The sequence below is a fragment of the Hemitrygon akajei genome, chromosome 27 (genome assembly GCF_048418815.1).
Source record: "Hemitrygon akajei chromosome 27, sHemAka1.3, whole genome shotgun sequence".
In the NCBI taxonomy this organism is placed as follows: domain Eukaryota; kingdom Metazoa; phylum Chordata; class Chondrichthyes; order Myliobatiformes; family Dasyatidae; genus Hemitrygon; species Hemitrygon akajei.
Window position 1 is genome coordinate 54,740,643 of NC_133150.1, and position 22,010 is coordinate 54,762,652.

The following is a 22,010-nucleotide window of genomic DNA, read 5'->3' on the forward strand; positions in this document are numbered from 1 at the left end:
GTATTCCCTGGAGTTCAGGTGAATGAGGGAGGATCTCATTGAAATATTCTGAATGTGAAAAGGGCTGAACAGATTAGATTTGGCAAATTTATTTCCCAGGGTAGGGGAGTCTAGGACAAGAGGGCACAACTTCAGGATTGAAGGACGTCCATTTAGAACACAGATGCAGAGAAAATACTTCAGTGGTACATCTGTGGAATTTGTTGCCACGAGTGGCTGTGGAGGCCAAGTCACTGGGTGCATTTAAGGCAGAGATAGATAAGTTCTTGATTAGCCAGGGCATTATAGGGTATGGGGAGAAGTCAGGGGAGTGGGGTGACTGGAAGAATTGTATCAGCCCATGTTTGAATGGCAGAGCAGACTCGATGGGCTGAATGGCCTGCTTCTGCTCCCACTGTATATCTTATGGTCTTATAATATAAAAGAGGATACCGAAAGTTTCTACAGATACATAAAGTGTAAAAGAGAAGTGAGAATGGATATTGGTCGCTGGAAAACAATGCTGTGGAGGTAGTAATGGGGGACAAGCAAGTGGCAGGCAAACTGAATAAGCACTAGCCGTATGGTGGAAATTAGAGCTGTTGGAGAACATGAAATGTGCGAAGGTACCATTACTAGAGAGGTTCTTAGGAAACTAAAAGTTATGAAGGAAGATAACTTACCTGGACCAGATGGTGTACACACCCAAGTTCTGATAGAGGGGGCTGAAGTGATCATAGGGGCATTAGTAATAATATTTAAAGAATCACTAGATGTTGGAATAGTTCCAGAAGACTGGAAAATTGCAAATGTCACTTCACTCTTCAAGAAGGGAGAAAGGCAGAAGAAAGGCAACTAAAGAATAGTTAGGCTGAACTTTGCGGTTGGGAGGATGGTTGGGAGTCAATTATTAAGGATGAGGTCTCAAGATAGTTGGAGGCACTTGATAAAATAGGATGTAGGTATATAACAATATACTATACGCTGCATCCGCAAAGCGAACAGCATTATGAAGGACCCCATGCACCCCTCATACAAACTCTTCTCCCTCCCACCATCTGGGAAAAGGCACCGAAGCACTTAGGCTCTCACAACCAGACTATGTAACAGTTTCTTCCCCCAAGCCATCAGACTCCTCGATACCCAGTCTGGACTGACACCAACTTACTGTCCTCCACTGTGCCTATTGTCTTATTATTTATTGTAATACCTGCACTGTTCTGTGCACTTTATGCAGTCCTGGGTAGGTTTGTAGTCTAGTGTAGTTTTTCTGTGTTGATTTTACGTAGTTCAGTGTAGTTTTTGTACTGTTTGATGTAGCACCATGGTCCTGAAAAATGTTGTCTCATTTTTACTGTGTACTGTATCAGCAGAGTTTTTATGAGGGGTGCATGGGGTCCTTCATAATGCTGTTTGCTTTGTGGATGCAGTATGTAGTGTACTGTATATGTCTGTAATGGTGAGAAGAGAGACCCCGATGATCTTCTCAGCTTACCTCACTATCCGCTGCAGGGTCTTGCAATCCGAGATGGTGCAATTTCCGAACCTGGCAGTGATACAGCTGCTCAGGATGCTCTCAATACAACCCCTGTAGAATGTGATGAGGATGGGGGGTGGGAGATAGACTTTCCTCAGCCTTCGCAGAAAGCAGAGATGCTGCTGGGCTTTCTTTGCTATGGAACTGGTGTTGAGATTTTCCACCAGGTGAACATAAATAAATTTGGTGCTCTTAACGATCTACCAAGGAGCCATTGACGTTCAGTGGAGAGTGGTCGCTCTGTGCCCTCCTGAAGTCAACAACCATCTTGTTTGTTTTGTTCACATTCAGAGACAGGTTGTTGGCTCTGCACCAGTCCATTAGCTGCTGCACCTCCTCTCTGTATGCTGACTCGTCGTTCTTGCTGATGAGACCCACCACAGTCGTGTCATCGGCAAACTTGATGATGTGGTCGAGCTGTGTGTTGAGTTGAGAAGCTGGAAGGGTAAAAGGACCCTGATGGCAGTAGCTGGGAGGTGGACAACAGATTGCAACAGGAAATATTAAGGGCAATGTTATGATAGTCCAACATGCAGGCCAATTGGGAATATTAGGTTGGAAAAGGATCTCAAGAGAGCAAGCTTTTTTGAATACCTACATGATGACTTTTTAAAGTACAGTAGTTTGTTGTTAAGCCTGCTAGGCGATCAGCTATACTGGACTGGGTGTTAAGTAATGAACCGGAAGTGATTAGGGAGCCTAAGGTAATTTTCATTTTAAAAATCTTTTTTATTGGTACATAATCAATTGGTACATACCTTAGCCTAAGGTAAGAGAACCCCTAGGAAGCAGAGATCACAATATGATTGAGTTCAACTTGAAATTTGTTAGGGAAAAAAGTAAAGTCTGACATAGCAGTATTTCAGCAGAGTAAAGGAAATTTAGTGGTATGAGAGAGGAGATGGCCAAAGTAAATTGGAAGGAGATGCCAGCAGGGATGACAGCAGAGCAGCAATGGTGCGAGTTTCTGGGAAAAATGAGGAAGATGCAGGATAGATGTATTCCAAAAATAAAGAAATACTCAAATGGCAAAATAGTACAACTGACAAGTAAAGTCAAAGCTAATGTAAAAGCAAAAGAGGGGGCACACAACAAAGTAAAAATCCTTCTTCAGAGGATTGGAAAGCTTTAAAAACCCTGCAGAGAGCAACTAAAAGAATCATTAGGAGGAACAGATGAAATATGAAAGCAAGCTAGCAAATAATATCAAAGTGGATAGTAAAAGCTTTTTCCAAGTATATAAAAAATAAAAGAGCGGTGAGAGTGGAATTAAGACTGCTAGAAAATGAGGCTGGAAAAATAATAATGGGGGCCAAGGAAATTGCAGATGAAATAAATGAGCATTTTCTATCAGTCTTCACTGTGGAAGACACTAACAGTGTGCCAGATGTTGAAGGGTGTGAGGGAAGAGAAGTGAGCGCAGTAACTATTACAAAGGAGAAGGTGCTTAAAAAACTGAAAGTCCTATGGGTACCTAAGTAATCCAGACCAGATTAACTGCATTTTAGGATTCTGAAAGAGGTAGCAGTAGAGAATGTGTTGGCATTAGTAATAATCTTTCAAAAATCATTGGACTCTGGCATAGTGCCGGAGGACTGGAAAATTACAATTCTCACGCCACTATTTATGAAAGGAGGAAGGCAGCAGAAGAAATTATAGACCAGTTAGCCCGACCTCAGTGGTTGGAAAGATGCTAGTGTCAATTGTTAAGGATGAGGTACTTGGTGACGACACAGGACAAGATAGTACAAAGTCAGTATGGTTTCCTTCAGGGAAAATCCTGCCTGACGAACCTGTTGGAATACTTTGAGAAGATTACAAATAGGATAGATAAAGGGGATGCAGTAAATGTTGTAGATTTGGACTTTCGGAAGGCCTTTTACAAAGTGCCACACGAGGCTGCTTACAAGAGAGCCCATGGTATTACAGGAAAATCACTGCCATTTTTTGGGAATTGGCTGATTGGTAGGAAGCAGGAGGTGGGAATTACAGGATCCTTTTCGTGTGGTGCTCTGCAGGGGTGGATGTTGGGACCGCTTCTTTTTAAACTGTATATCTATGATTTAGATCATAGAATAGATGGCTTTGTTGCCAAGTTTGCAGATGATACAAAGATTGGTGCAGGGGCATGTAGCATTGAGAAAACAGGTGGGATATAGAAGGATTTAGACAGATTAGGAGAATGGGCAAGAGAGTGGCAAATGAAATACAATGTTGGAAAATGCATGGTCATGCACATTGGTAGTAGAAATAAATGTGCGAACTATTTTCTAAATGGGGAGAAAATCCAAAAATCTGAGAAATAAAGGGACCTGGGAGTCCTTGGGCAGAATAACCTAAAGGTTAACTTGCAGGCAGAGTCGGTGTTATGGAAGGCAAATGTAATGATAGCATTTATTTCAAAAGTCTAGAATACAAGAGCAGGGATGTGATGCTGAGGTTTTATAAGGCACTGGTGAAGCCTCACCTTGAGCATTGTGAACAGTTTTGGGCTCCTTATCTAAGAAAAGATGTGCTGCCTTTGGATAGGGTTCAGAGGAGGCTTACAGGATGATTCCAGGGATGAAAGCGTTATTATATGAGGAACGTTTGATAGCTCTGGATCTGTGCTCACTGGAACTTAGAAGGCTGAGCGGAGATCTCATCGAAACTGTTCTAAAGTTGAAAGGCCTAGACAGAGTCGATGTGGAAAGGATGCTTCCCATGATGAGGGAATCTAGAACAAGAGAGTACAGCCTCAGGATAGAGGGGCATCTATTTAAAACAGAGATGCAGAAAAATTTATTTAGCCAGAGGGTGGTGTATTTGTGGAATTTATTACCACAGGCGGCTGTGGAGGCCAGTTGGTTTGGTTTTTTTTTTAATGGCAAAGCTTGATAGGTTCCTGTTTGGACATGGCCTCGAAGGCAATGGGGAGAAAGGTGGGGAGTGGGGCAGAGGAGGGGAAAAAGGATAAACCATAATTGAATGGTGGAGCTGACTCGATGGGCCAGATGGGCTAATTTTGTTCCAGTGTCATATGAGACACATGGGACCTAAAGGGCAGACAGGCTGGGTGTGGAATTCAGAGCCTGGACGAGCTCAGAAGGCTGGATCGTTAAGTGAACAGAGGGCAGTGGTGAGGAGTGGATAAACCAGACCAATGAGATCCCTTGCTCAAAGCGGTGGTAGCTGGCATGTGGAAGAAGCTGCATCATCCATCCCAGCACACCAATGTTCACAGCTCATTGACAACCTTCTGCTGGCTTTGAGATTATGTTGTAGGATTCATGATAGAGTCCAACACCCGTACACAGTCATATCAGAGTCATGGCATCGGAGATCCATTACGGAAGGACAGAGTGAGGGAACTGGATCAATTTCAGTGTGGATACAATCAATGATATGGGATAATGTAGGAGAGGGGACACTGACGGATAGTGTGAGGGAACTGGATTAACATCAATAGGGATATAGTCTCTGATACAGGGTACTGGGGAGAAAGCTACTAAGTGAGTGTGAGAGAGCTGGGCTAACAGCAGCAGGGAAACAGTGACAGAGCTCGGGAGAGAGGGGTTACTGAGGGACCTTGTGAAGGAGCTGGCTTTACATCAGTGGGGATACAATCGGTGATGCAGGGTGCTATAGAAATGGGTTTACTGGTGGGAAGATGTGAGGGAGTTGGGTTAACATCAGTGGGGATGCAAAGAGTGAACAGATTTCTTACACATACCCAAACACACATACAGATAATAGTAAAACATCCTGAATATTTCAATAATTTATTAGTTATATACATATATTAAATGAAATAACACAAAAGTTTCTTTAGAATTTTGGACCCAGTTGCAGGACTGTTTTCATCAATGTGTACAATTCCAATGAGGATGTGTTTCTCCGTAAGGAACTATTTACAAGTTGATTAACCCATTGCCTGTCCATCACTGGGATATGAGAGGAAACTAGAGCAACTGGGGAAAACCCATGTAAACACAGGGAGAACATGTCAACTCTACATGGACAGCACTGGAGGTCAGGATTGAATCTGGAGTTCTGGCGCTGCAAGGCAGCAGCCACACTTGCTGCTTCTCTGTACCTCCTCTCAGCCAAGGATGCCTTCTCTTTCTTTCTCAGGGTCATGAGCCCATTGACAAATGACTCTTCAGCACAAAGCTCATGAGGACCCTGTTTGAAAGTTCAACATAGAACATAAAACAGAGCACATGAACAAGCCTTTCAGCCCAGTGTTTGTGCTGGCCCCGATACTAATTTAAACTAATTCCCATCAGCCTGCATATAGTATATATCCCTTATTTACTTGCTTGTTCACGTGTCTGTGTAAATGACTCTTGAAAATTACTATTGTATCTGCCTGCATCAGCTTCTCTGCCAATATGTTTCAGGCACCCACCACTGTGTTAAATAAAACCTTACCTGGTAATCTCCTTTAAATAATCCCCCTTTCATCTGAAACCTCTCCCCTCTAGTATCTGACATTTGCACCCTGGGAAAAATCACATATTATAAAATGATGAAGAGATGGATAAGGTAAATAGTCAGTCTTTTTCCCAGGGTATGTGAGTCCATTTCTAAAGGGCACCTCTAAAGTGAAGGAGAAAAGATTGAAAAGGGATCAGAGAAGCAACGTTTCAGACAGAGGGTGATGGGTATATGGGACAAGCTGCCAGAGGAAGTGGCAGAGGTGGGTATAATTAGAATAATTAAAAGATATTTGGACTGGTTCAAATAGATACCTCCAAACACAGGTGAAAGGGGTTCAGGTTGACACCTTGGTCAACCAGGACAAGCTGGGGTCAAGGGCCTATTTCTGTGAGGTATGACTCTATGTCCCTCTTAACTATATTTATTACAGTCAGGTTTCCAGTGCTCTAGAGAAAACTAAGGCCTGTATTTAAGGTGAGAGAAGTAAGTTTAAATGAGATGTTAGGGGCAAGTTTTCATACAGAGTGGTGGGTGTCTGGAATGTGGTAAATGGTGGTAGAGGCAAATCCAACAGAGGCATTTAAGAAGTTCTTAGATAAGCACATAGCCTTTCAGAGAATGGAAGGAAATGGAGAGTGCATTAGTTTAGTTGTGGATTTAATTAATAGCTTCATTCGCATGCCACATCATCATAGGCTGAAGGGCCTGTTCCTGTATTGTACTACTATTCTATGTTCTATAACAATCATGAAACACGCTGTAAGGTTTCTCTGCTAATGTACTGACCTCTCTGTAATGTTTCACTGCTAAGGTTAAGGTCATGGTTTCTCTGGCAGCATATTCCACATATCCATCTCCCTCTGTACCCTCACAGGGCACCTTTAAATCTGTCCCCTTCCACCTTAAAACTGTGGTCTCTAGTTCTAGAACCCCACCCCCCATGCTGGGGAGAAAGATTCTATCAAAGCCATCTATGTCATTCATAATGTTATAAATATCTATCTGGTCATGACACAGTCCCCTACATCCCAAAAGGAACAAACTCAATCTACCCGTAACTACAGCCGTCCATTACAGTCAACATACTAGTAAATCTCCTCTGCACTCTATGCTAGATATATGCTTCCTGTGTGACAACCATATATGTATACCGCATTATAACATGTACCAGTGTTTTGTATAGCTGCAATACAACATTCTGTCACACTTGGTGCCTCAGCCTGTCATTGCAAGAATTCCAAGTGTTACTTTCACTAACCTATCCACCTGCGTCATCACTTTCAGAGAACTAAGGACTTGCACAGAGAGTCTCTCTGTACATCAACACTCTCAAGGCCTCTGCCTTTTACTCTACATATTCTGTCAGTGTTTGACTTTCCAAAGTGTGTGACTTACACTTGTCCAGATTAAATTACATCTGCCACCGCTCCACCCAACTTTCCAGCTAATCCATGTCTCTCTGCATCTACTGCCCTGCCCTTCATAATTTTCCTTATTAGATCCTCAAGAAACTATCAGTTTCGTGAGACATGATCTGCCCTGCTCAAACTGTACTGGCCTCTCCTAATCAGTCCCTTTCTTTCCAAGTGAACTCAAATCCTGTTTCTTAGCATTATTTTCAATAAAGTTCCAACCACTGATATAAGATTTACAGGCCTGTAGATGTCTCACATTTCCCTTCTGCTCCACTCAACCAGCAGATGATGTTAGTTATCCCTTAGTCCTCTGGTACTTCACCTGAAGCAAACAAAAATGCAAAAACATCTCCATTAAAGCCCCAATCACTTCTTTGCATCTTTTAATATTCTGGAATAGATCACACTTGCTTTGAGGATTTATCCACCTTAACGTGTATCTATATCTTTAACATTTCCTCCTTCCTGATACAGAGGTGATGATTCAAGAACCAAGTTCTCCTTGGAGCGACGGAGGATGAGAGGTGACCTGATAGACGTGTATAAGATGTTGAGAGGCATTCATAGGCAGAGGCTTTTTCCCAGGGCTGAAATGGTTGCCACAAGAGGACACAGGTTTAAGGTGCTGGGGAGTAGGTACAGAGGAGATGCCAGGGGTAATTTTTTTACTCAGAGGGTGGTGAGTGCGTGGAATGGGCTGCTGGCAAAGGTGGTGGAGGCGGACACGATAGAGTCTTTTAAGAGACCTTTGGAGCTTGGAGCTTTGTACATGGAGCTTAGAAAAGTAGAGGGCTATAGGTAGGCCTAGTAATTCCTAGGGTAGGGACATGTTCAGCACAACCTTGTGGGCCTGTACTGCGCTGTAGGTTTTCTATGTTTCTAAGCAGAAGCTCTTTACCCTGCACTAGCTCTTCATCCGTACATTCATCTATCCTCTCTTCCTACTGCCACTCTCACCAGCACATAGCACAGAAAGTAACACAGAGATTATAACCCTGGAGATCTTGCTTGTTCAACTTCTAAACTTTGCTTTACAGGATCACATCTCCCTTTCTGCTGATGTTATTAGTACCAATATATGGACCACAACCTCTGACTGCTTAATCTCCCTCTCAGGATATCCTGTGCTCAGGCAGAGGTGTCAACTTGTACAAGACAAAGGTGATGCCACACCTGGAGTATTGTGTTCAGTTTTGGTCACCCTTTTGTTGGAGAGATGTGACAAGATAGAAAGAATGCAAAGAATACTTACAAGAACGTTGCCAGGACTCGAGCACCTGAGTTATATGAGGAAATTGGTAAGGCTAGGAATTTAATCCTTGGAGTACAGGAACTGTAAGTGTATAAAATCATGAGGGACATAGATAAGGTGAATGCATGCAGTCTTCTTTCCTAGAGAAATAAACCAAAAAAACTAGAGGTCATAAGATTAAGATGAGGGGAAAAAATTTAAAAGAAACCCGAGGGACAACTTCATGCAGAGGGTGGTGGGTATTTGGAATGAGCTGCCAGAAGAAGTGGTTGAGGTTGGATCATTAACAACATTTATATGACATTTGGATAAGTACACAGATCGGAAAGGTTTGGTAGAATATGGGCTAAACTCACGGAATGGGGATTAGGTTAGGTGGGCAACCTGGGAGGAGTTGTGCCAAAGGGCCTATTTCCATACTATTTAACCCTATCCTCGACTCTGGGACCAGTGAGCCAATAAACTGTCCTACAGACTTGTGACCACAGAAACTGTCTGTGTTCCTAACTATGGAGTCTCCTATCACTATTGTTTGTGTAGATTTTGTCCTCACCTGCTACACAAAAAAGCCAGCTGTGGTATCACTGATCTGATAGATGCTGTTGCTTTCCCCTGAGAGGCTCCTAAGTGGTGTACTGATTATACAGGGGGAGAACCACAAGAGATCCTGTGCTACCTGCCTCCATATCCCTGGGTTCAAACACACTCGCTTCACTGAGCACAGTTCTGGTCTCCCTATCCTTGGGGTCAAACCATCCCGGGAGCAATGTGCACAGTTCCCTTCTGCATATTCCTGGGTTAAACTACACTAGGAGCACCATACACAACTCCCATCTGCATATCCCCAGGTCCCTACACTGGAAGCACTGCTATTCTCCACTGTGCCTCTGCTAAGGGTCTCACTCTCTTCAAGCCCTCTCCCCACGAGCATTGATACTGTTAAATAAGGCAGACTGAATAGCGTGAAGCTAGGGACAGGCCACAGGAAGATAACCGATGAGTCAGCCGCCCAGAGTCCTGCTCTGACACGCTTCTCCAGTGGATTCCAAGGCAAGGTCAGCTGCTACTCTCCAGGCTGTCCACATCCCCTTGGAGTTGCTCCAGGTCGTCCGCTGTATGAGACGTGGTGTTCCACACCCTCCCATCCATCAACAGACCGTCACTGTGAAGCCGTACTGCAACTTATTTCTCAAGTGGTCAATGAAGGCGCCAAGGGTAAGGGTCAGAGGCAAGGGAGCCAGCCTCTTCTCCAGGAGCCCTCCCACCACCCAGTTGCTGTCCAAGGAACCTGGTTTGGGGAAGAGGAAGTTGATTAAGAGAGGGGATGGGAGTGAGAGAAGGATAGGGAGCAGGGAGGCAGGTGAAGGAGAGCATGTGAGGGGTGGAGAGAGGTGCAGAGGGGGAAGTGGGGTGAGAGACTGTTAAACAGATCTGCACAGAGACTTACTATCTATGGTGTTCAGTGAAGCTCCATTCACCCTCTCCACAGGTCTCTATGACCCTCATCCTCAAGTACCCTCTCCCTCAGCTCCTCACCCTGTCTATCACTCCCCCTCCCCACCCCGACCCTGTCTTACCCCTCACTGTGTCTCCTTTTCACCCTGCCCTGTTCCTTCTCTCCATATCCCCTACACCTCATCGTGTCTGACTCCTCTCTCAGGCATCTCCCCCACATTTTCTGTTTTGTCTTCTACCCACCATACCTCCCAAGAGCCCCATAGTCCTTACCACTGCACTCCCCAACCCCATACACCCCATTCTCCATATTACCCACATCACTGTACTCGCATCCAGTTTTCCCACCTGCTCCATCCCACCTCCGTACTCCCATTGATCCCCTCCAACAGTTATCACCTACCTCTGAACACCATGTTTGCCTTGGGGATGTCCAGCTGGTACCCGAAGGAGAAAGTGGTGTCCTGGGTCTGGGTGCTGGCCTCGAAGCCCACCCCCACCTGAACCTGTGCAGGGAGAGCCGCCACCATCAATGCCCACCTCTGCCCACAAATACAGATGCACTGCTTTCTCAAACTGCCCATATATGGGAACCATGAACCCACACACAAAATATATAAATGCCCCGGATGAACGTACTGACGAGCTAATTTATAAATCAAACAATGGTGGCACGGTGAATTATGTAGAAGACTGCCACAGGAAACATCAGGATGGTAGATATACTGCAGATATAGGCAGAGAAATAGCAGATGGAGGATAACCCAGACAATTATAAAGTGAAGTACTTTGGGTACAGCACATTGTTAATGGCAATACTCTGATTTATGCTGAAGTACAGAGAGGTCTTAGTGACCAAATTCATAGCTCCTTGAAAGTTGTGACACAGGTTGATAAGGTGGTAAAGCAGACACATGGCGTGATTCACAAAACGCTGGTGGAATGCAGCAGGCCAGGCAGCATCTATAGGAAGAAGTACAGTCTATGTTTTGGGCGAAGGGTCTCGGCCCGAAACATCAACTGTACTTCTTCCTATAGATGCTGCCTGGCTTGCTGCGTTCTACCAGCATTTTGTGTGTATTGCTTGAATTTCCAGCATCTGCAGATTTCCACATGGCATGATTGCCTTCATTAGTCAGTATATGAGTCATTAAATAATGGAGCATAGGGTGCAAGTCTGGTCACCCCATTCCAAGAAGGATGTGGAGGCTTTTGAGAGGGTGCAGAAGAGGTTTATCATGATACTGCAACACGAGTGAATCTGCAGATGCTGGAAATAAATAAAAACACAAAATGCTGGCAGAACTCAGCAGGCCAGACAGCTTCTATGGGAGGAGGTAGTGATGACGTTTCAGGCCGAAACCCTTCATCAGGAGTGAAGTAACATGGGATGGCCGAGGGGGGGATAAGAAGTAGGGGGAGGGATGAAGTACAGAGCTGGGAAGTGATAGGCTGAAGGGAAATGATGAGGCCAGCATTTCGTGTTATCATGATACTGCCTGGATGCAAAAGTATTAGTGAGAAGGAGAGCTTGGATCAACTTGGGTTCCATCCTCTGGAGAGTTGGAAGTAGCGGGGAGACCTGGCAGAGATCTATAAAATAGTGAGAGGAATAAATAGTAGGGCACAGTCAGAATCTTTCTCCCAAAATAGAAATGTCAAATACAGGTTTGCTGATTGAGTAGAAAAGGCAGCAACTCTTGGCAGTTTGGAGCTTTCAACAGTGCCCAATTCATGTTTGGGATTCATTGGCAAGAATAAATCAAAATAAGGCAGGGACAAGTGGAACTGCTATTGTTGGATTGGACAGAGTTAGAGTGGGAATTTTGAGGCTTTAGCTCTTCGAAGTTTCAGCAAGAGAGGCAGGAGAGAAGGCAAAAAAGTTGTAGGTGGTGATTTTTTTTCCTCTGCCACACTTTATTGTTTTTGTTTCTCTACATTTGCTCAGTTAGGATAGTAGAGATGCCAGGCAGGATAGTTGAATGCTCCTCTTGTGGGATGTGGGAAGGCAGGGAGACATCCAGTGCATCCAACTGCAGCTTCTAAAAACACCACGCTAAAGAGTTGGAACTGGAATTGGATGAACTCTGGATTATTCAGGAGGCTTAGCAGTGATGGTTCGGACATATACAGAAATAGTTACACACAAGGTGCAAGACACAGGAAACTGGGTAAAAGTTAGGAAGGAGAAAGGGATAAAACAGCAAGTAAAGAGTAGCCCTGTGGCCATCCCCTTCAACAACAGATATACCACTTTGGAGATGGTGGGGACAATGACCTGGAAGAGGAAAGTCACATCAGTCAGGTCAATGACTCAGAAGAGAAAAGGGGAGAAGAGGTAAGCTGTGGTGATAGGGGATTCATTGGTTAGAGGAACAGAAAGGAGGTTCAGTGGACAAGAATGAGATTCCCAGATGGTATAATGCCTCTTGGGTGCCAGGGTTTGGGACATCTTGGATTGAGTCCTCAGCATTCTTAAGTGGGAGGGTGAACAAGCAAAAATCGTGGTCCATGCAGGTACCAATGACAATGACAAGATTCTGCAAAGGGAGTTCAAGGAGTCAGATGCTCTGTTAGAGGACAGGACCTCTACATTTGTGATCTCAGGATTGCTAATCATGCCACATGCTAGTGAGGCCAGAAGTGGGAAGATTACACAGTTTAACACATGGCTAAGGACTTGGTGTATGAGGGAGAACATGAGATTTTTGGATCATTGGGTTCTCTTCCAGGGAAAGTGGGATCTGCACAGAAGAGATAGTTTGCACCTGAACTGGAAGGGGGATTAATATTTTAGCAAACATGAGGAAATCTGCAGATGCTGGAAATTCAAACAACACACACAAAATGCTGGTGGAACACAGCAGGCCAGGCAGCATCTATAGGGAGAAGATCCCTTCGAAGGATCTCGGCCCGAAACGTCGACAGCGCTTCTCCCTATAGATGCTGCCTGGCCTGCTGTGTTCCACCAGCATTTTGTGTGTGTTTTAATATTTTAGCAGGAAGGTTTGCTAGTGCTGTACAGCGAGGTTGAAACTAGAGTTGAGGGGAATGGGAAACAGAGTGCCAGAATAGTTAGTGGAGAGGTTGTGGAATTTGATGCTGTAACGACCTCTGACAAAGTCAAGAACCAAAAGATTAAGCATGGTGCAACTAAGGTCCGGAGATGTGCATTTTTCAATGCAAGGAGTATCGTAGGAAAGGCAGACGAGCACAGGGCATGGATCAACACCTGGAATTATGATATTGTAGCCATTAGTGAGAGTTGTTTGCAGGTGGGCAGGACTAGCAGCTCAATATTCCAGGGTTCTGTAGTTTTAGGCTTGACAGAGAGGGAGGGATTAAAGAAGGAGGAGTGGTGTTACTAGTTAGGGAAAATGTCACAGCAGTGCTTAGTCAGGAGAGACTGGAGAACTCGTTCCATGAGGTGCTATTGGTGGAACTGAGAATTAAGAAAGGTACAACCACATTAATGGGGCTATAATATAGACCACCCAACAGTCGGAGGGATTTTGGGGAAAAAACTTGCAGAGAGATTGCAAGGAACACAAGGTTGTTATAATAAGTGATTTTAACTTTCCATATATTGACGGGAACTCCTATACTGTAAAAGGACAGATAGGATAGAATTGTCAAATGTGTTCAGGAACATTTCCTTAACCAGTATATTGAAGTCTAATGAGAGTGTGTGTGATATTTGATCTGTTACTAGGGAGTGAGTCAGGGCAGGAGACAGAATTTCATGTAAGAGAACACTTCGCGTATAGTGATCACAATTCCATTAATTTTAAAGTAAATAAGCAAAGTGGTCTGCAAGTTGAGATTCTAAATTAGAGAAAGGCAGATTTTTATGGTATCACAAAGGATCTGGCAAGTGTGGTTGGGACAGGCAGTTTACTGGCAGAAATGTACTTGGTAAGTGGGAGGCTTTTAAACGTGAAATTTTGAGAGTAAAAAGTTTGTATGTGCCTGTCAGAATAAAAGGTAAAGATAGGCTATGAACCTAAGCTTTCAAGAAATATTGAGGCCCTGGTTAAGAAAATAAAGGAGGTGCATAGACGGAGTGATAAATACGAGTGTTTATGGAGGATAAGAAACGCAAGAGAACACTTAAGAAAGAAATCAGGAGGGCTAAAAGAAGGCATGAGGCTGCTCTAGCAGACAAGGTGAAGGAGAGTTTACAGATATAAGAGGAAAAAGATGGCAAGGGACAAAACTGGTTCTCTGGAAGATCAGCATGTTATTCCATTTGAGAAGCCAAAGAGTTGGGGAAGACCTTAAATAATTTTTTGCATCTATATTTACTGAGGACATAGAGGACAGAGTCTATAGAAGTGAGACAAAGCAGCATCAACTTTGTGGACCCTATACAGATTATAGAGGACATGCTTTCTGTCTTGAGGCAAATTAGGGTGGATAAATCCCCAGGGCCTGACAAGGTGGACCATTTGACTCTGTGGGAGGCAAGTGAAGAAATTGCTGGACAGCTAGCAGAGATATTTAAATCATCCTTAGTGATAGATGAGGTACAAGAGGATTACAGGATAGCCAATGTTGTTCTGTTGTTCTAGGAAGTCTTTAAAATAAAACAGGATATTACAGGCCGGTGAGCCTGACATCAGTAGTGGGAAATTTACTGGAAGGTATTCTGAGGGATCAGACATCTAAGTATTTGAATAGAGATGGACTGGTTGAGGATAGTCAGTATGGCATTAGCTTTGTGGGAGAAGCCAGAGAGTGGTAATAGATAGTTGCCTCTCTGACTGGAGGCCTGTGACTAGTGAGGTGCTGGGTCTATTGTTGCTTATTCTCTATTGTATATCTACAATCTGGATGATAATGTGGTTAATTGGATCAAAAAATTTATGGATGACACCAAGATTGGAGGTGTAGTAGAAAATGACAAAGGCTACCAAAGCTTCAAGTGGGATCAGGACCAGCTAGAGAAATGGGCTAAAAAATGGCAGATGAAATTTAATGCAGACAAGTGCGAGGTGTTGCACTTCTGTAGGATCAACCAGGTAGGTCATACGCGGTGAACGGTAGGGCACTGACGAATGTGGTAGTAGAACAAAGGGATCTGGGAAAACAGGCCCATAATTCATTGAAATCAACAGCTCAAGTAGATAGAGTCATAAAGAAAGCTTTTGACCTTCATAAATCAAGGTACTGAATATAGGAGATAGGATGTGATGTTGAAGTTGTACAAGACATTGGTGAAGCTTGATTTGGAGTATTATGTGCAGTTTTGGTCACCTACCTACAGGAAAGTTGCAAAGAAGGTTAAAAGAGTACAGAGAAAATTTACAAGGATGTTCTTGGGTCTGGAGGACCTGAGCTATAAAGAAAGATTGAATAGGTTAGGACTGTATTCTTTGGAACACAAAAGATTGAGAGGAAATTTAATACAGTTATACAAAATTATGAGGGGTATGGACAGAGTGAATACAAGCAAGCTTTTCCATTGAGGTTGGGTGGGACTGCAACCAGAGGTCATAGGTTAAGTGTGAAAAGTTTAAGAGGAACATGAGGACAAACTTCTTCATTCAGAAGGTCGTAGGAGTGTACAATGAGCTGCCAGCACAAGTAGTGCATGGGAACTTGATTTCAATATTTAAGAGAAGTTTGGATAGGTACATCAATGGTAGTGGTATGGAGGTTTATGGTCCTAGTGCAGGTTGATGAAGTAGTCAGTTTTAGTGGTTCAGCATGGACTAGATGGGTCAAAGGACCAGTTTCTATCACTATGACATAAGGACATCCATTAAAGGTGAGACTAGGAGTTTGGTGGCAATGTGTCGGGCAAGAGCATCGAAACAAAGTGTGGTGGGCGCCTGGAATGCGGAGGATATGGACCATGAACAGGCAAACTGGTTTAGTTATATTGACATTGTGGACTGCATGAAGAAAGTGAACTGAATGTACTGTTCCTATGCTACACTAACTATTTATGTCTGTGTTGTTTAGTTCTCCACACCAGCCATATGTTTCCATCTCTGCTGGAACGCAGCAGGCCAGGGAGCATCTATAGGAAGAAGCACTGTCGACGTTTCGGGCCGAAACCCTTCGTCAGGACTAACTGGGACATTCTTTGGAACATGGAAGATTAAGAGGAAATTTAATTCAGGACTTCGGGATGAAGGGTCTCGGCCCGAAATGTCGACAGTGCTTCTTCCTATAGATGCTGCCTAGCCTGCAGCGTTCCACCAGCATTTTGTGTGTGTTGCTTGGATTTTCAGCATCTGCAGATTTCCTCGTGTTTCCATCTCTCCTTTGATATCCCATGACTTGTGGGCTTTGCCATACTTGTTACCTTACAGAGATTATCAGCATGGCTCTGTGGGGAAAAACTGCCTTACCTACATACAGACTGCCGTCCCATTTACAAAGACTACTGCTCCATGTACACAGACTGCCATGTCATGTACACATACACCACCATCACACAGATGTACACATAGCGCCACCCAGAGCATGCACACACCCCAATACCTGTGTGCACATACACAAACCAGCACCCTGATTGTTCACACACAATCCAACACCCCGTTTACAAAGACAAAGCCTACAGCCAACAAACACAGGCACCCCATGGATGCGCACACGCGCACAGAGTCAACCCGCATATACACACACAGCTGCAACATGGATATATACACAGAAAAACAGAGATGCACACAGAGCCACCACATATACAGTACACACACAGACTCTCACACTCTGTGTAGGCAGCCACACCATGCTGCATACACACGTACAGTTTCCATGCATGTACACATACACAGACTCTGCCCTGCTTACACACACCCAGAGTAGGCAGTCACTCTGTCCAGCATTCACATATACAGACTGTCACATTACGCGCGCATGCACACACACAGTGCCCTGTGTATGCACACAGCTGCCACGCGTGCACACACAGTTGCCCTGTGTATACACAAGACTGCCACCTGTGCGCGCACACACACCACCCGTGTAAATGCACACACCACCTCCCACTTAAACACACATGCTAGCACCACTGCCAGTGTAAAGGTGCACTACTGTCAAACATAAAGATACACACCATCCAGTGTACACACACTCTGCCATATGGCATACATATACATAGAGCACACACAGACTCTGCATACACACAAATTGCTGCCCCATGTAACACGGTGGAGTGTGAGTGTAAACACATACACACACACACCACTACCCATATAAGCACACTCACTTACCACCTGTGTAAGTACACACCACCGCTCAGGTAAACACACACTGCTGCCCCACATAAACAAACATACCATCCTGTGTATTTAGACACATACACACACAAGTACAATGCTTGCACAGGAAACCCCACCCCACACAGAGCCCAGGCCAGTGATGACGGTTCATTGTCCTTCTCTTTGCTCACCTGATCGTTGGCTTGATGGTAGTAACTAGCATGGGCACCCCCTCGACCAATGTTCAATGTCCCAACCCAATGAGAGGCTGCAGGATACAGAGAAAAGATTCAGGTACCAGAAAATACAACAGATACCCTCAGTGAAACACTCCAATACATACTGCAATCATTGTAGCACAGACACCCCACCCCTCACTGTAACACTGACACATCCCACACCCCAGGCAACCCTCACTCTAATACCAACACACTCCACGCCCCTCACTCTGACGCCAATACAATCTGCACTTCACACTCTCACACCGATACAACCTACAGCCTTCAACACTGACACACCCACAAACCTCTCTGTAACACTAACTCACTGGCGCCCCTCAATTTAACACAAACATAACCCTCACAGCTCAATGTAAACTCTGACGCACCACATATTCCTCACTCTCAGACTCTGACACAACTGGCACTCCTCACTAACAGCGACATAACTTGCGCCCAAACCATAACACCAAGACATCTTGCACCAATCATTGTAAGGCTCTGACACATCCTGCACTCTTCACTGTATCACCGATGCACCATGAACCACTCACTCTAACAGCGACATAAAATGCACCCCACACTCTAGCACAAACGCACACTGCACCACTATCAGTTACACCCTGACATACACCATAAACCTTATTGTAACAACACATCCTGCACCCCTTGCTGTAATCAGATGCTGCACTGCTCATTCTAACACTGATACACCTTGCACCACTCACCCCAACACCAACACACTCTGTACCCCTCAATGTAACAGACACACCTTGCACCACTCACCCCAACACTGACAAACTCCGCACCCCTCAATGTAACACTGACACACCTCACTCCACTCATCCCAATACTGATACACTCCGTGCCCCTCACTGTAACACTGACACACCTTGCACCACTCACCTCAACAGTGACACACTCTGTACCCCTCAATGTAACAGACACACCTTGCACCACTCACCCCAATACTGATACACTCCGTGCCCCTCACTGTAACACTGACACACCTTGCACCACTCACTCCAACAATGACACACTCATCCCTCATAGTAACACAGACACACCAAGCGCACCTCACTCTGACATACTCCATGACCCTCACTGTACACCTGATGCAACCTGGACCCCTCACTGTAAAACTGACACATCCCGCACCCCTCACTATACCACCGATACATCCTACACTCCCCAGTGCAACACTTACAAACCCTGCAATCTGCAAAGTAACTCTTGACAAACCCCACACCCCTCACCGTAACACTAATGCAGCCCACATTCCTCACTCAAACACCAACACACCCCACAGCCCTCAAAGTAACACTGACACAAGCCAACTCCTCACTATAACACTGCCAAACACCCTACACCCCTCACTGTACTACTGATACCACACCCAGTCACTGAATGATATACTTGCACTTGTGAATGCAACACCAACACATCCCGCACCTCTCACTATAACACTGATACACCCTGCAATCCTTATTTTAATACCCTGACACCGCCCATACTAACTATAATTCCAACACACTCCACCCCCTTCACAGTAACAACGTGACACACCCTGCACCCCCCAGTGCAGCACTGATATTACACACCTATAGACCATAAGACATAGGAGCAGAATTAGGCTAGCTGGCCCATCGAATCATTCAATCATGGCTGATCCTGTTTTTTCTCCTCCTCAACCCCATTTCTTGGCCTTCTCCTCGTAACCATTGATATCTTGCCCAATCAAGAACCTATCAATCTCTGCCTTAAATACACCCAACGACATGGCCTCCACGGTTGCACGTGGCAACAAATTCCACAATTTCACCACCCTTTGGCTAAAGAAATTTCTCTACATCTCTGTATTGAAAGGGCATCCCTCTATTCTGAGGCTGTGCCATCTTGTCCTAGATTCTCCCACCATGGGAAATATCCTTTTCACATCTACTCTGTCTAGGCCTTTCAACAATCAAAAGGCTTCAATGAAATCCCCCCTCATCCTTCTGAATTACAGCGAGTACAGATCCACAGCCATCAAACATTCCTCGTATGATAACCCTTTCATTCCTGGAATCATCCTTGTGAACTACCTTTGGGCCCTCTCCAATGCCAGCACATCTTTTCTAAGATGAGGGGCCTAAAACTCCACAATACTCAAGGTGAGGCCTCACCAGTGCCTTATAAACTCTCAGCATCATATCCTTGCTTTGTTTTCTAGACCTCTTGAAATGAATGCTAAGATGGCATTTGCCTTCCTCATCACTGACTCAATCTGCAAGTTAATCTTTAGGGTGCTCTGCACAAGAACTCCCAAGTTCCTTTGCATCCTACTTGCAATCTCCTCAAAGTATTGCAACAGGTTCATCAGGTAAGATTTTCCCTGAAGGAAACCATGCTGCCTTTGTACCATCTTGTCTTGTGTCACCAAGTATACCAACACCTCATCCTTAGCAATTGACTCTAACATCTTCCCAACCACTGAGGTCAGGCTAACTGGTCTATCATTTCTTTTCTGCTGCCTTCCTCCTTTCTTAAAGAGTGGAGTGACATTTGCAATTTTCCAGTCCTCTGGCACCACGCAATGGTACAATGATTTCTGAGAGATCATATCTAATGCCAGCACAATCTCCAACGCTACCTCATTCAGCTCATCTGGTCCTACTTATGTACCTTCAGGTCTTTCAGCTTTTTGAGCACCTTCTCTCTTGTAACAGTAACTGTATCTACTTCTCTTCCTTCACACACAATAGCATCAGGCATACTACTAGTGTCTTCACTGTGACCCTGTGCCCCTCAACATGACACCGGCACGCCCCGCGCCCCTCACTGTGACACTGTTATGTCCTGCACCCCTCACCGTGACACCGGAATGCCCCGCACCCCTCACCATGACACCGAAACGCCCCGCGCCCCTCACCGTGACACTGGAACGCCCCACACACCTCACTAACGCTAAAACACCCTGCACCGCTTACTCGAATACTGACACACACCACACCCACACTGCAACACCAAACACCCCACATATCTCACTCTAACGCCAACACACCCTGCACCCCTCCATGTAACACTCTGCACACTTCTGTAACATCAACACATCCCGCGCTACTTATTCTAACACTGACACACCCTGCAGCTCTCACTGTAACAACACACCCCACAGCACTAATATTGGCATATCCTGCAACCCTCACTCTAACATTGTCACACCGTGCAATGCTCACCCCAGTGAAACACTGACACTCCCAACACTCTCACTGTAACACTGATGCACCTCATGCCCCTTACTGATGCACCCCACAGCCCTTACTGAAAATACCAATACACCTTGAGCTCACTGTAACACCAACAGAACCTGCACTCTTCACTGTAACCAAAGTGGATAGCAAAAGCTTTATCAAGTATGTAAAAAATAAAAGAGAGATGAGAGTGGATATAGGACCGCTAGAAAATGTGGCAGGAGAAATAATAATGGGGGCAAGGAGATGGCTGATGAACTAAATGAGTATTTTGCATCAGTCTTCACTGTGGAAGACACGAGCAGTGTGCCAGATGTTCTAGCGTGTGAAGGAAGAGAAGCAGATGCAGTTACTATTACAAAGGAGAATGTGCTCAAAAAGCTGAAAAGACCTAAAGGTATACAAGTCACCTGGACCAGATGAACTGCACCCTAGGGTTCTGAAAAAGGTAGTGTTAGAGATTGTAGTGGCATTAGAAATGATCTTTCAAAAATCATTGGACTCTGGCATGGTGCTAGAGGCCTGGAATATTGCAAATTGCACTCCACTCTTTAAGTAAGGAGGAAGGCAGCAGAAAGGAAATTATAGACCAGTTAGCCTGGCCTCAGTGGTTGGGAAGATGTTAGAGTCAATTGTTAAGGATGAGGTGATGCAGTGCTTGGTGACACAAGAAAGGACAAAATCTTCATGGTTTCCTAAGGGAAAATCCTGTCTGGCAAACTTGTATGGATTGTTTGAGGAGATTACAAGTAGGATAGATAAAGGGGATACTGTGGATGTTGTACATTTGGACTTTCAGAAGGCCTTTAACAAGGTGCCATGCATGAGGCTGCTTAGCAAGTTAAGAGCCTGTGGTATTACAGGAAAGTTACTAGAGCATTAGCTGATTGGAAAGAGGCAGCGAGTGGGAATAAAAGGATCCTTGTCTGGTTGGCTGCCAGTGTCTAATCGTGTTCTGCAGGGGTTGGTGTTGGGATCACTTCTGTTTATGCTGTATACAAATGATTTAGATGATGAAATAAATTGCTTTGTTGCCAAGTTTGCAGATCATACAAAGATTGGTGGAGGTGCAGGCAGTGTTGAGGAAACAGTTAGGATGCAGAAGGACTTAGATTAGGAGAATGGGCAAGAAAGTGGCAAATGAAATACAATATTGGAAAATGCATGGTCATGCACTTCGGTAGTAGAAATAAATGTGCACACTATTTTCTAAACGGGAAGAAAATCCAAAATTCTGAGATGCCAAGGGACTTGGAAGCCCTTGTGCAGAACACCCTAAAGGTTGAGT

General features: G+C 44.7%; 1 protein-coding gene across 14 annotated transcripts in view; it reads right to left on the reverse strand.

Annotated features, from left to right (window-relative positions):
• Positions 1-22,010, reverse strand: part of LOC140717437 (mitochondrial import receptor subunit TOM40B-like) — an 88,638-nt gene that overhangs the window by 22,684 nt on the left and 43,944 nt on the right. For 2 of the 14 annotated variants that reach the window (XM_073031028.1, XM_073031023.1), the window contains 2 exons: positions 17,463-17,539; positions 5,264-5,680 (listed from right to left, as the gene is read on the reverse strand). In XM_073031028.1, coding sequence (XP_072887129.1) covers positions 5,324-5,680; positions 17,463-17,539 — 434 coding nt within the window. In that variant the 3' untranslated portion in view covers positions 5,264-5,323. Of the gene's footprint in view, positions 1-1,459; positions 1,986-5,263; positions 9,894-10,463; positions 10,567-17,462; positions 17,540-22,010 lie in introns of those variants that run through there. The other 12 variants (XR_012096545.1, XM_073031035.1, XM_073031025.1 and 9 more) reach the window with 12 other exon arrangements.